The sequence below is a fragment of the Schistocerca nitens genome, chromosome 1, assembly GCF_023898315.1.
Source record: "Schistocerca nitens isolate TAMUIC-IGC-003100 chromosome 1, iqSchNite1.1, whole genome shotgun sequence".
NCBI lineage: Eukaryota > Metazoa > Arthropoda > Insecta > Orthoptera > Acrididae > Schistocerca > Schistocerca nitens.
Genome location: NC_064614.1, coordinates 1187012736 through 1187028065, shown reverse-complemented (window position 1 = coordinate 1187028065; position 15330 = coordinate 1187012736). Strand labels below are relative to the sequence as shown.

Below are 15330 nucleotides of genomic sequence, written 5' to 3'. Positions count from 1 at the left end.
TATTTGAGTAGAGATAAAATGCGACAATTTATGATCATGAGGTTTGTGAAAGCGGAGAGAGAGAGTACTGCTAACGCTTTTCATTTCGCACAATTGCAGAATGCTCCTGAACGTTGTACAGTACGAACCTACACTGGCCTTTATCAGAACTAGAATAGATACACAGATAAAGGATCGTTATTATATTTTGCCAATTCTACACACAGAGGAATCAGTACATATTATGATAATTAATGTATGTATGCGTGTTCCACATCTCCTCCTAAACAAATGGACCGACTTCAACCAAACTGGGTAGACATAGTTCTCATCGTCCGGCAACAATCGCCGTATGGATAAAAACCAACTACACGACTGGCCATTAAAATTGCTACAGACGCGAAATTTAACCGACAGGAAGAAGATGTTGTGATATGCAAATGATTAGATTTTCACAGCATTCCCACAACGTGCTGAAATGAGGAAAGTTTCCAACCGATTTCTCATACACTAACAGCAGTTGGCCGGCTGGCGTTGCCAGGTGAAACGTTGTTGTGATGCCTCGTGTAAAAAGGACAAATGCGTTCCATCACGTTTCCGACTTTGATAAATGTCGGATTGTAGCCTATCGCGATTGTGGTTTACCGTATCGCGACATTGCTGCTCGCGTTGGTCGAGATCCAATGACTGTTAGCAGAATATGGAATCGGTTGGTTCAGGAGAATAATACGGAACGCCGTGCTGGATCCCAACGGCCTCGTGTCACTAGCAGTCTAGATGACAGGCATCTTATCCGCATGGCTGTAACGGATCGTGCAGCCACGTCTCGATCCCTGAGTCAACAGATGGGCAGTTTGCAAGACAACAACCATGTGCAAGAACAGTTGGACGACGTTTGCAGCAGCATGGACTATCAGCTCGGAGACAATGGCTGCGGTTACCCTTGACGCTGCATCACAGACAGGAGCGCCTGCGATGGTGTACTCAACGACGAACCTGGGTGCACGAATGGCAAAACGTCATATTGTCGGATGAATCCAGGTTCTGTTTATAGCATCATGATGGTCGCATCCGTGTTTGGCGACATCGCGGTGAACGCACATTGGAAGCGTGTATTCGTCATCGCCATACTGGCGTATCATCCGGCGTGATGTTGTGGGGTGCCATTGGTTACACGTCTCGTTCACCTCTTGTTCGCACTGACGGCACTTTGAACAGTGGACGTTACATTTCAGATGTGTTACTGCTCGTGGCTCTACCCTTCATTCGACCCCTGCGAAACCATACAATTCAGGAGGATAATGCACGACCGTATGTTGCAGGTCCTGTACGGGCCTTTCGGGATACAGAAATTGTTCGACTGCCGCCCTGGCCAGCACATTATCTCTCACCAAATGAAAACGTCTGGTCAATGGTAGCCGAGCAACTGGCTCATCAGAATACACCAGTCACTACTCTTGATGAACTGTGGTATCGTGTTATAGCTGCATGGGCATCTGTACCTGTACACGCCATCCAAGTTCTGTTTGACTCAATGGCCAGGCGTATCAAGGCCGTTATTATGGTTGTTCTGCGTACTGATCTCTCAGGATTTATGCACCCAAATTGCGTGAAAATGTAATCACATGTCAGTTCTAGCATAATATATTTGTCTATTGAATACCTGTTTAGCATCTACATATCTTCTTGGCGTAACAATTTTAATGGCCAGTAGTGTACATACATGTCCAAAGGAACTTTGCGTCGAAATCAATGTGTATTATAAAAGTAAGTGTACAACGTAGCCGCCGGTAAAGCTCAGAAACGGGTCCCACTACGACCAAAGGAGTTATATTGTGTGGTAGCCTGCTATCCCCCACCCATGAAGAAGGTTCCCGTGTTTACCTGAAGGAGCCTGCTTCTGAAGATGTAAGTTCTGGCCAGTTTCACCCACTAGAAATTTCTAGAATATTCCAGAGCATTCGAGAACATTCCGGACCATTCCAGAGAATTCCACAACATTCCAGAATGTTCCACAATGATCTGGGATGTTTTTGAATGTCAGGAATTATTCTTGAACATTCGGGAAGTTTCCAGAATGTTCGGGAGTATCTCGGAACATCTCAGATCATTGTGGAATAATGAGGAATGCTGTGGAACATTGTGGACCATTCGAAGCCTTTTTGGTGAGCTCTGGAATTCGCCACTTGTGGCGCTAAACATTGGTAGGGGTATATAAAATAAGACTCGTAGTTGGTTCGATTATCAGTTTCTTATCAGTGACGAAGGGAGGAACCGAAAAAGTATTGCAGTGAGTGAATAAAAACAAATAGTGAAACGTGAATAGTCAATGTGATACAGTGACTGAATATAAATTGAAAATAGAGTGTGAACAGTGAGTGTACTTAGTTTATTTGGTAAAAAGTAGATTTAATTTATATTTCAGCCAATGTTCAAACGTAAAAGAGGAGATCTTGACAGTTCTAAAGCAAAACGGGAAAACAAAAAGAACAACAAAAAAACGAAGCGCAAAGCACGTTTCAGTTCCTAACGAAAGACAATGAGCACCGTGAGAAGCAGAGAAACAGGAGAACAACGAAATTAACGGACTGAAGAATCAAGAATTGCGACACAGTCCTATAATAAAAGGCTGCGAACTCAAGCCAGCCATGAAAATATCACCTACGAGAGGAGCGGATGAGGACAAGTAAACAGTACAACCTAACAAATGAAGCATTCCACTACGACCCAGCGAAAGAATATAACAAACACAAACACGTCGTAGTCTAGAGAACGGACAACATCTGCCTAATTCGCAACGTGAAAAAAACCAGTAGGGAAACAACAGGATTCTGCCGCATGAATGGAAAAATTCGGTTACCGCTACTGGAATAACCATCGCAGGAATTTTTACATAACATGATTGGGGAAACTCCAGAGTCAAAACACTTTCTTCAAAATATAGAAGCATACTAGGCCTCCTTCCAAATGACTTCTTTCGGTGTCACTTCGATCAACACTAACAGACATGAGATCGACTATGATTTTTTCATTCTAGGACAAATCTATCACGACATGGGATCATTACTACCACTAGCCAACGAACACCATGAATTTCTACAAGTATGTTTAATCGGAAATGAAGGAACAGAAACTGATCAATGATGCACAAATATCAATGGACTGAGACCAGAAGTAGTCCAAGATGTACAGAGGATCTTACTCAAATACAATCAACTGTTTCACATATTCAAAACAGCACTAGACCGAATGATTTCTGATGACTGTAAAGTTATAATTCGAGTCGACAGGAGACTACCTGGAGAACACGAACGTCGATTTAATGCACCTCAGATACACAAAGTCCCCATCGTAATTGTGGACAGTGAAAACGCAAACGGAAACATAATTGTACAACGAAGAAGAGAAGGACTACAAGGCACTTCAGAGGCACACCGTTCATGTGATGTCCTTCAGTATCATTAATATTTCCGCACGGAGACGACGGATATCATTGAAGTGTAAAACATGTTCAACCTGAAACAAGCGTAGAAACCAAGGAGTACTGTGCTTACCGCTTGATAAACAGAGACAATGAAACATACAATCACAGTCTCAGCACTCGCCGTTTATTCTAACGATTCCTGGAAGATATGCAAGCAACAACAGAAGCGGAACGGATGGTTTACGTAAGACTGAATCAGAGGAAGCTACGCACGGACGAATACATCCACCTTCGAGACGCAATCATGAATAGAATAATGGTAAATTTTACCCTCACCATACATAGGAAGTCCAAGACATTTGCACGAATACACTCGAGAAGCCATTACCTAATATGGACGACCTGACCTCTTCATAATATTCACATGCAACACGTCGTGGCCAGAAATGGAAGAACTAAGTAAGATACGGACAAGCCCCCATGCATCGACACGACGCAACAGCCCGCGTTTTCCGAGAAAAACAAGTCACGACAGCCTACCACATCTTTGGATCCGTCAGATGTCGGATGTACTCAATCGAATGACAAAAACGAGGACTGCCTCACTTCCACAATCTTATATGGCTGCAAGACAGAATTCATCCCACGGGTATCGACAAAACCATCAAAGATAAAAAAAAAAGTTTTAAGTATGTGAAGAAACGGCAGTGACCTGGCAATATTTCAAACAGCCAAAGACAGCAAACTGTTATAATGACGACGAACGAGTCGTCGCCAAGGTTCACTGGTGGCCAACGCTAAATAGAAACATATAAATCACAGCAGGTTTGTCAGTAACGTCGATAAGGTGCTGGCTGCATGTTCTGGATCTGCAACGACTAAAATAATTAGAAGTCGTTGGTAAAAAATAATATATATTGTACTTACCTGGTTGTACTGGATTCTTCTTGGCTGCATACATATAATTATAAACAGATAGCTATTGAGGCCTCACTTAGGCCGTACGTTACTAAGCGCTTTGTTAGCCCTGGACAGAACATTACAAGACTCGCGAGCAAGCTTTGAAGTGATGCGATTAGCTTTACTCATACAGTCTTGAGATTTTCACCAGCAGACGAAATCAATATATGTTTAAAAAAAATTACGTCTCTGGCCACACATACGAATACTGCGAGTAACAAAAAAATGAGAGTTGAACTATCGAAAGACGAGACAACAGCACATTTTGCTCAACAACTTATACAAACGGGCGAAGGCACATATTCTACTGACCAGACGACGGGTCTCATTAAACCCGAAAGTGATTTCTGCGACGTAGCCACTGCTGAAAACGAACTCATCGACCAAATTTATGCAGGCGTTGTTCAAAACTATACCAGTCCTGACTGGCTATTTGAAAGCACGATTTTGGCAACTAAAAATAATATTGGCGACGATATCAAATTAAAATTTCCGGGCGATGGGAGAAGATAGAAATCGATAGTAAACGACGAAGAATGTGTGAACTTTCCTACAGAATTTCTAAACTCCTTACAAATACCAGGAGTGCCATTACACTGCCTTCGTCTTGAAATTGAATACCACTCAGAAATCTCAACTCGCCAAAACGGTATAATGGAACAAGGATTATTGTCAAACAGCTATCGACTAACATCATCAAAGCCGAACTTATGACTGGAAAGCAGAAATGACGCACACTAATAATCGCCAGAATGCCACTGATCTCTACTGAACTGCCATTCCAATTTAAAAGACAGCAGTTTCCAATCGCATTGACCTACAGTTTTACAATTAACAAAGCGCAAGGGTCAACGTCAGATTCCTTCTTCTCTCAACTATACGTAAATTCGAAAAATTGCATTATAAATACCCCGGATAAGAAACTGAAAAATGTTGTTTGTAAACAAGCATCATAAATAGAACGTATTTTCAATATATTTTTTTACTCCTTATACTTTAAATTTATCCTTTTATTCCAACTACCACACAATCTCATATCACTCTCTGAGCGAAGCTGGGTACCCCAGCTAATATGAAAATAAGTAGTTGACAATTTAATCACTCACGTACGCCTATGAAACTATTTTCTTTTTCAAAAGAGTCATGGAATAGGGATAAATGCGGGAATAGCAAAAGTTATAAGGATAAACTAGTATCAATGTTCTGTCGAAACTTTGGAAGGGAAGGCCTCTGAAAAAGTCATGTCTTTTCGGTACTTACGAAGTAATAGAAATCTGAAGGTGTGCGGAGAAACTATATTTGGTTCACAGATGTTGAAAAAAAAAATAGAACTAAGGGTTAGCCAAGAGTTTTGTCCTGAGATTGCTGTTGTATGGTAGTGAATCAAAACAATGGAAAAGAGGAAAATTGGTTTGGTTTGTTTGGGGGAAGAGACCAAACAGCGAGGTCATCGGTCTCATCGGATTAGGGAAGGATGGGGAAGGAAGTCGGCCGTGCCCTTTCAAAGGAACCATCCCAGCATTTGCCTGGAGCGATTTAGGGAAATCACGGAAAACCTAAATCAGGATGGCCGGACGCGGGATTGAACCGTCGTCCTCCCGAATGCAAGTCCAGGAGGAAAATTTCTTGAACGCTTTTGAAGTATGGGTGTGGTGAAACATGCTTACAATGAATGAGATGCACTAAAAATTATGAATGAAGCTTTTCGCAATAGGAGAGGAAAAAATGCTAGTGGAATTTATGATGAAGAGGGTCGAAAAAGTAACAATATTACCTTACCTGTGGCATATATTGCAATGAAATGGCTTGCAAAAACCTATCGAATGAGAGATGGATGTGACTGGGGCCCAGCATGGGAATGTGAGGGCAGGTGTTCTCGACGTGAAGGTTTCGGTCGACCATGTCTGACCACAGCAGGGAAGCATCGCAATATTGTGCGCGAAGCACATCGTAAACCACATTTGCGCCTGTTGTCCCGCAACGAGGAACAGAGACCACTTTTCAACCCACACCAATAGTCAGAGACTAGGTGCAGCCAGACTAGGGAATTACTGTCCCAAGCGTAGTTTACCGTTAACGCTACAACACAAATGGCATCGTGACTGGGATGTATGGACTGCTGGTGCATAAAAACTAAAAACTAAACTCCTCCCGAACAGGCCATGAAGGCCTAAAGGTACCGACCGGTCACCGCGTCATCCTCAGCACACAGGCGTCACTGGATGCGGATATGGAGGGGCATGTGGTCAGCACACCACTCTACCGGATGTTTGCCAGATTATGAGATTGGAGCCGCTACTTCTCAAGCAAGTAGCTCCTCAGTTTGCCTCACAAAGGCTGAGTGCACCCCGCTTGCCAACAGCGCTAGGCAGACCGGATGGTCACCCATCGGTGCTAGCCAAGCCCGACAGTGCTTAACTTCGGAGATCTGACGGGAGCTGGTGTTACGAAAAAAATGGTTCAAATGGCTCTGAGCACTATGGGACTTAACTTCTAAGGTCATCAGTCCCCTAGAACTTAGAACTACTTAAAACTAACTAACCTAAGGACATCACACACATCCATGCCCGAGGCAGGATTCGAACCTGCGACCGTAGCGGTCGCGCGGTTCCGGACTGTAGCGCCTAGAACCGCTCGGCCACCCCGGCCGGCTTGGTGTTACCACTGCGGCAAGGTCTTTGGCCTGCTGATGGATGGTGTCGCGTTGTGTTGAGTTCTGTATTAACCCGGCTGATGATCATCGGCAAGTATGACGTCGACCTGGGAAGACGTTTCGCATTCTTTAATTGTTCTGAAGAGGAATAGCTCTGTTACTTCGGGTGTCATGGTATGTTGAGCCATCGGGTAAGGCTTCAGAACACGTCTGGTAGTGGTTAAGGGAACTGACACTACGTCAAGGACATTCTGTCCCCTCATGTGATACCTCTCACAACGCGCTGTCGTTTTTCAACAGGACACTGCTCGATCCCGCACGGCACATCTCCGTATGAAGTGTCTGGTGCTGAAGTGTTACCGTGGGCAGAAAGATCCCAAGTGTATTTCCTGATACAAAGTACTGAAATGGTACAGTAGTTTTCGCTCCATAAGCAGCAGGTTTCGCTGCTCGCTCGCACCGGGAAATACAGAGGCGGCTCCGCCGCCAATTTTATTACACGACGCGGGCGGCCGCGGGTGCAACAGAACCCATGTGGACGGGTGGAAAGAAATGTGTCAGGCTTCATAATACATATTTATATGTGTCGTGTATTGTGCATTTCTTGTACGTGAATGTGAATCTGCACATGAACTTTCCTAATCCTCCTCACACCTTTCCACAAAGCGTGGCCAAATCTTAGTTGGGAAGTAGTTCTGTAGTATAGTAGTGCCGACCTTACTCCTGGGTAGGGGATCAGAGAGACTGCACAGGCAGGTAAAATTCAAAGACTTTCCAGTGTCACAAGATTTGGGGTGGTTCGACCATCCCCTCCACCGGGGCCCAGGAAGACCACCGGTTGCCCGCCATATTCGGGGAGTGTTACAGAAGACTGGTAAGTGAGCAGACGTGCCCTCAGTGCGTCTGTCTCAATGTTCACTCATGGAAGAGAGGTATTTGAATATTTGTACTAATTCTTTTATTTCCAGCTTCGGATTGTGTAAGGAAATGAATGTGCTCGTTTAATTTCGGAAATTTGACCCCCTGTGTTAATGTATCTGGTCCCCAGTTTGCCCGTTATCCTATGTAAAATATTGGGAGACTTTGGTGGTATACGTTTGGCCAACGCAATTCCGTCTTACCCGTAGAAATGTGCGTGCAGATTAGTATATAATATACCCGAGCTATAAGTTGTAAAATTGTAATATCTGTAAACTGAAACAATTGCTGCAATCGCTGTAAAGTCGAGTGATAATGCTTAAAATAAATAGGTAATCAACTGTCATCAATCTTTAACATACCTTAAAAATCACAAAGAAATCAAGTTAAAGGAATTTATTTAAAATAAAAGATATAGAATGCAGGGAGCCACACATCAGCGTGTGAGCCCTCCAGCCCCTTGCCTAGTACCGTTCAGAAAGGGCACGCTCTCTAGGTAGCGCTCTCAAGCTCCCCTCCCCAGTTATCCGTTGCACAATTTCCATTCAGGGCTTGACGACATCAGCTTTCACCTGGCGTCCGAGCTCGCACATTATCTTCGTCGCAGTACCCCAGCACCCCAGAATTCAACGGTCAGTTACAACAGTTGTTGGGCATCTTACCTCAGAAGAGGCTACGACGGCTGTACGACACCCTTCCCAATAAAATTGGTGCGTGCATCCAGGTCAAGTGGGTGCCAAATCATACTGATTAGTGGGCTCATTCCGTCAAGTTCTGTGTAAATATGATACCAGCTGGTCATCACTGAAGTACCATCACACATTCTGCCAACCTTTGTTGTTTCGCTTCGTTTCGTCCTTCCCTTCTGACTGCTTCATTTTTTTTAGCCAAGGAGTGTAAATAAGACGCGTACCTGCGCATACGTCCTCTGCGCAGCGAAGAGGCTGCTGAGCGTGGGGTTGGCTGCAGTGGCGGCCGCCGGCGCGGGTACAGACTGGACGTGGCTGAAGCCGGGCCCAGATATGGACAGCTGCAGCCCGTTGAACGGCACCTGCTGGCTCCACACGCAGCCCGCCAGCCACGTCGCCACCAGTGCTACCACCACCTGCTGCAGAAACAACAAAACCCCATTACTCACCAGCTTCACCACTAGGAACACCTTGTTTTCATACGAAATTGCAATGCCTTTGTTATTAACAAGTACAAAGCAATATTCCTTCGGACGTGTATACGTATCCGAAGGATCCTTAATAACTCAGGCAATGCTATTTCGTATTCATTCGTCAATACCAGGCCCTCCGCTCTCAATAACAATGATCTTCCTGGACGGGAAAATAGATAACGCATGAGTGCAGGTTGTGACACACGGAGGACGACGTATGGAAGTTTAGGTCCAGCCATGATTAGTGCACGGATAACGGAAAAAAATTGGAAATTTGTGGTAAGGTCTTATGGGACCAAACTACTTAGGTCATCGGTCCCTATACCTACACACTACTTAATCTAACTTAAACTAACTTACGCTATGGACAACACAAACACCCATGCCCGAGGGAGGATTCGTGCGAGCTATGGCGTAGGCTGTCTGAACTTTGTGCGCACGTTTTTGAGTCACACAGTGTTTTTTCTTATACTACCTCACAGCAGAGACCGCTGAGCATTGACACTTTCAAGCTGTATAAACAACTCCAACAGCTGTTCTGTGAATCTTCTTGGTTAAAATTACTTGGTAAGAATATCAAGCGGATTAACAGTACTCAAGAATCTGTCGAAAGAAAGTCCTGTAAACGATCTGCTTCGTAAGGGATATGTACTCCTTAGGACACTTTCCGTAAAACTCTGTGCATCATCTGTCTTCAATATGACTATACTTATGTGGTTGTTTCCACATTTAACTGTTCTGGAAACAAATTCTTGGATATCGTCATTTTTAGTGTTTTCTGTGGTTCCTTAATTCGTCCTATGTTTTGATAGATGTGGTCCGTGTGTGAAACTAAGTGAAAGGCTGATTTCTGTCATAGGCGTTTTGCTTCATTTTATTTATGAAGTATCTTCAGTGAAGATGTTGTGATCTTATTAGTCCAAATGTATGTCTTGGAGCGGTCTTGCACCAGGATGTCCGATATTCGACGTTTGCGAGCACATTTCACTTGAACATTTTACTTCCACTGTGTGTTGGTTGTGGGTGTTTATCGAACATCCTGGTGTACGCAGACCATATAAGAACAACTCAGGACGACACCTTCAGGTTGGAAGTGAAGATGCTTCACAAATAAAGAGAAGCGAAAAGCTTACGGTATAAAATAAACAGCCATTCACTTAGTTGCATAGACGAACCACATCCCCAAGAACATGCCTAGATAGTTGATGCTTGTGAATGGTTCCATTGGTTTGTTGTTGACCGTACAGTCACATCATAGCGATTCTTTTCGTCATTTTTCTGCATTAGATAGCATTCACGTCTATCAAACGTATTTAAACCAAGTGCTGATCATCGGCAACTCTTTTCGCATTTCTTGACAATATTTTGATATCTCCTCAATGATCACATTCAATCAGAATCGTCAACAACACCAGAAATTAAATTTGTCTAAGAGTGTTAATTCTGTTCTCCAGGAGGGCTTACATACAAACTGTTACCTGTGTGAGTACTGTTATCACGCAGTATGGAATAAAACGATCCGACGAACAGGGGAGGAATTGAAGAGGCTGTCACATTGAGAATAGGAACCTGTCTCTGCCAACATCATCCAACGAAGCTACAGAGCGTCCTATATACTGATGTCGGGACCAATGGCTGCCGCTCCATATCCACTTTCAAAGCAAAGAGCAGTTTATAGGCTGAGGAACGGCAAACTCAACTTCCGCCAATTAACTTGCTAGCATTCAGGCCGTTAAATAACGCCCAGTCTGTCTGTCCTTCTCAAACACCTCTGGCTGAAAGTACAGGGTGGACAAAGTAAAACTTCACCTTAAGATAGGCAACACAGCTTACATCTTCTGCACGCGAGACTGGTGATGTAAGTTGGTTTGCCTATATTAAGGTGAATCAATTATTTTTCGGACCATTTTTACCTTTATCACCTTCTATAAACGTAAGTTAGCTGTGGTGGTAGTGCCATGCGTAGGTCTTCGTAACGTGTTCTTGAACGACGTTTCTATACATGAGTTCCTATACTGAATTTGCCCTCACGACACTCTACGGGTCCTGGAGGTCTTTAAGTGTTGTTTTGTTACGGTTAAGAAACAAGACATCAATGTAGGTGCCTCACGGGTGAGCACTGGTTTCATGAAGCCTGTACTCGATGAATCCACGTTAGTTTCTAAGAGGCATCGTTCGTCCCCTAAAATTTGATGTCTTTTTCTCATTGTTTCTCGAGTGTGGCCAACCGTCGAAACTGCGTCATTGGGACAGTGCCACGCGTTTCAGGTTGTGAACTTATGATTAAGTCGCCTCGATGTCTTGGTCAAGTCAGCTGGAATAGAACATGACTGTTTGCCACGGAGTCCATTGCCATTTTTGCCTATGTAAAAGGCGTTGTGGCATGGAGATGACTAGAGGCAGAGTAGGGTGGTGTACTCAACAGTAGGAGAGTGACTGGTCTGCGAGTGGACTTGCATCGTTTATTGTTTACAAAGGAAATAACTTTCTTGAAATTTTTTACCACTTTAAGACATACGAAGGTATAGGGAAGATTACAGTACCATCTAATGAAAAGATACTTTTAAAAGTGTTTTTGTTGCAAAAAAAAAAAAAAATAAATAAATAAATAAATAGAAAAAAAGGAAAACAGCAAAGTCCTCTTTCATGTCAATACACATGGTACAATGTATTTTCCAGTAAGTACCTGTATATCATTATTTGTCATCTGTTCGAGGAGACGTACCTTAAAATCGCCATTGAAATCAAGAGTTTTTCAAATACAAACATCTCACTGGAAGTGGAAATAGGTGGAAAGGTGAACGTAATGCTTTAAAAAATAGGACAGGATTTACATCAGTTCGTTCTTCATAGTTCAAACTATCGGAGGCAGAAGAGGCGTCTCGTCCTATACATCGTGCACATCATTACCGTAACAGGTGCACCTCTTCTCCAATTCTGAAGGGGATCTGTAACTTTTTGTCCAGCTAGCAGTGGTATGCGAGACTAGTCTTTGTCTACAGATACGTCTACATATCGCTAGACGTGTATCCGAGACCAAAATCGCACAAAACCTGTAGGAGCGTCTAATAGGCTTAGGGTAGACATTGAAAGCTGGGGGTTCCTCTGCAGAATGAATGGGACCTCGGTATAGAGAATATTTCAAATCTAAAGCTAGACCCTTCATAGATCAAGCCGCCTGACAAAGAGTGTGCTAAGCGAGGAAAGAAATTCCTTCGCAGTCTGTTCGTTCCAACGGCGGCGTAGAATGATAGATTCGTTCTGGTAACTATTCTTAAGGTCTGCTACGCCGTTTTCCCACATTACCTTTTTTCCCACAGAAGACGAAGTAGAGCAAAGAGGGCCCCTGTGGAGTTTGGAAAGAGGGAGAGAGATGACTTATTTTGCCCGGCAAACATTGTCGCGTATTTCTGGTGGTAGGGTGTTGTCTGTGGAAGGCAGAAGTTCTCATATTCGTCCAAAGGAGGTTTGAAAATATCACCCTGTGTCATAATTGATACTGCATCTAGCAATTAGGTATGGCAACAGCCAACAACAGAGGAAATAATTTGATTTGTATTTATTAATGTGCGCTGAACTGCATAACACGATTTAAATTCTTTTTGGTTTCCATCCACATCACAGAATAAAATGTTGGCCAAGTAAGTGTGATCACTACATTTTTAACAGAAGTCGAGGAGGACTGGAAAATAATAGAACAAAACGGTAAAATGTATCCACAACAGTGCGAAAAAAGGAAAGAAATACCAGAATACAGAAATAAATACATGGTGGTGGTGGGGGGGGGGGGGAATACAGAAGTTTTGAGAACGTGATTAACGAGTCACTCGTGAAGAGACGAAAGAGCCCGTGTGTGCTCAATATTGAATTAGAAACTCCTTCTGGTATCGATAGTCACTACAGAATCAATATCAAGTCTAAACTGCAACATCCTATTTCTCAAGTGGAATTCCACTATTGAAAGAATTTAAATTATTTTCATATAGGGTGAGCCTACAGATGTAGGACCATGCCGAATATGCGTTTTCAAAGTGTGTACACAGGTAAGTACCATTGTCTTTCGGAACAAGACGTCATCCGACATTCTCTTTTGTCGTTTTTACTTTTCCTTGTGTCGAGAGGTTTCAGACGTGTTAGTATTTCGAAATTTCTTCTCAATGTTCTGCTACATTAGCGTACCAAACACTAGTCTTGTACAGCAGTTGCAATAGGGCAACACGGGACGTCTCTAGTTTTCCTGTACAAATCACATATACATGTCAACAAATGATTAATTTCTTTTGCCTGTAAGTTCAGTATCGAAACGATCTTAAAAGAGTTCGAATTGGGATTTATTTGTGTCTACAAATCGGTGTCAGTTTTGCAACAATTCTCAAATAAGTTTCTTTCAAAAAGAGGAAAAGTGGTTACATTATACACATTTTTATGAGAGGCATTATTCGTTTATACGTACGTTGGCTTAAGGTTGGCTGCACGATCATCAGCAGTTAGAAAACAAAAAGAAACAGTGATATTGTCGGTTTTACGATCAGTTCTAATAACCAGTCCCTGCTGATCGTCCGATACTCTGTTTAGAATTAAAGATGCAAGATGACTGAGGTAGTGACAAAAAAAAAAAAATCGGGAATGCACAGCAAATAACATTAGTCGGCTAGTAGTCAAAGAGCCAATCCAGCTGGAAATTCGAGAGGAATGGTCATAAAACTAAATGGCTGAATTTAATTCCTCCCCCCCCCCCCTCAACAAAAGTATTCGATGAAATGATTTACACGCTGATTTCCCAAAAAGCAGACATGTGATATGTGAAGAACATAGACGTGGTAAATTGAAAGATAAATGCAGTAATTTCACTGATGAATATCAGTTTTCCTTGGAACAATTAATATCAGTGGGACTCCATGTGACTTACGGTAATGGCGTAGAAATTAACTATAATTAGCTGAAAATATTCAGTTGTCAATGCAAAATAACTAGCTATTACATAGCGCCACTTTCGAACATAGCAGGTGGTACCAACACAGTACAAATTAAAGTTATATAGAAGGCATCTATTATAGTCCTGGAAACAACACAACAATTAAGAAAATTTCAGTACTCAGGTTACGTGAATTTATAGCAATTATCACGCTGTTGGAACTGAGCACTATGTTTTGTCTGCAAGTGGTCGTAGCAGAAAATCGGCAATCTACGATCTTGGTTAATTCTATTTTACGTGTGAGTCGTCTGCAAATGGCATATAGTCAGCACAGCGGAAGAGACAGAATAAAGAATCGAGACGAATGCAGCAATAATTCTGCTGCAAAATGCGGTAGCAAGCCCGAAGTTATTGGCCTAACAATGGAACTATTTGTTAGTGCAGAGTGATTACCGTACTAACTACGAAGCGGTACCGCGCTGGCTTAAGCTAGATGTATTGAGGACGCCACTAGAGGTATTGGGACTAGATGTGTGCCTGATAAAGAGAACTACATGAAATCCGATTGTTATTTACTTTACTGACTATTACTTTACATTGAAAGTAGTTATCTAAAAATATTGACGTCTTCCGACTTTGTTTTGAATTTTGTTTTCATATATTTGCCAAAGCCAAGACGGTATATTTAATAAAATAGGTAGAAGTAATGAATAGCAGGTACGAAAAAAACAGAAGCTGTGAAAGAGGTCTGTAATCTGTCATGTAGGGCCACGAGATATTAGTAAAACATAATAGCTTTTACGTCAAAAATTCAAATGGCTCTGAGCACTATGGGACTCAACTGCTGAGATCATTAGCCCCCTAGAACCTAGAACTAGGTAAACCTAACTAACCTAAGGACATCACACACATCAATGCCCGAGGCAGGATTCGAACCTGCGACCGTAGCGGTCTCGCGGTTCCAGACTGCAGCGCCAGAACCGCGCGGCCACTTCGGCCGGCGCTTTTACGTCAATAATCTACAAATAAGACAGAGTTCCTGAATGCCGTGGGAAGTCAATGAAAGTCAATGAAAACAGCACAAGGAGAAACGACTGTAAATTTGGGAAACCGAAATGTGTTAAAAATACAATGAGCAGAAAGAAATCTTATTGTACGGACTTAAGACTACATTTATGAACATGTACTTAGCTATGCGAAACTAATCAAGAACAGCAGAAAAGTAAAATCGTACAAGAAGAAAAAATAAAGCCATAAAATTAAGGTAATTGAGAACGGTGTGCTTAGGAAAAATAATGATACAAATAAGTCAAATGCGA

General features: G+C 42.6%; 1 protein-coding gene across 1 annotated transcript in view; it reads right to left on the bottom strand.

The window, feature by feature from the left end:
* The window catches only part of LOC126239243 (uncharacterized), a 64263-nt gene that overhangs the window by 24247 nt on the left and 24686 nt on the right, over positions 1–15330 (bottom strand). The window contains exon 2 of the mRNA XM_049947846.1: positions 8848–9042. Within this exon, the coding sequence (XP_049803803.1) occupies positions 8848–9042 (195 nt within the window). The remainder of the gene's footprint in view (positions 1–8847; positions 9043–15330) is intronic.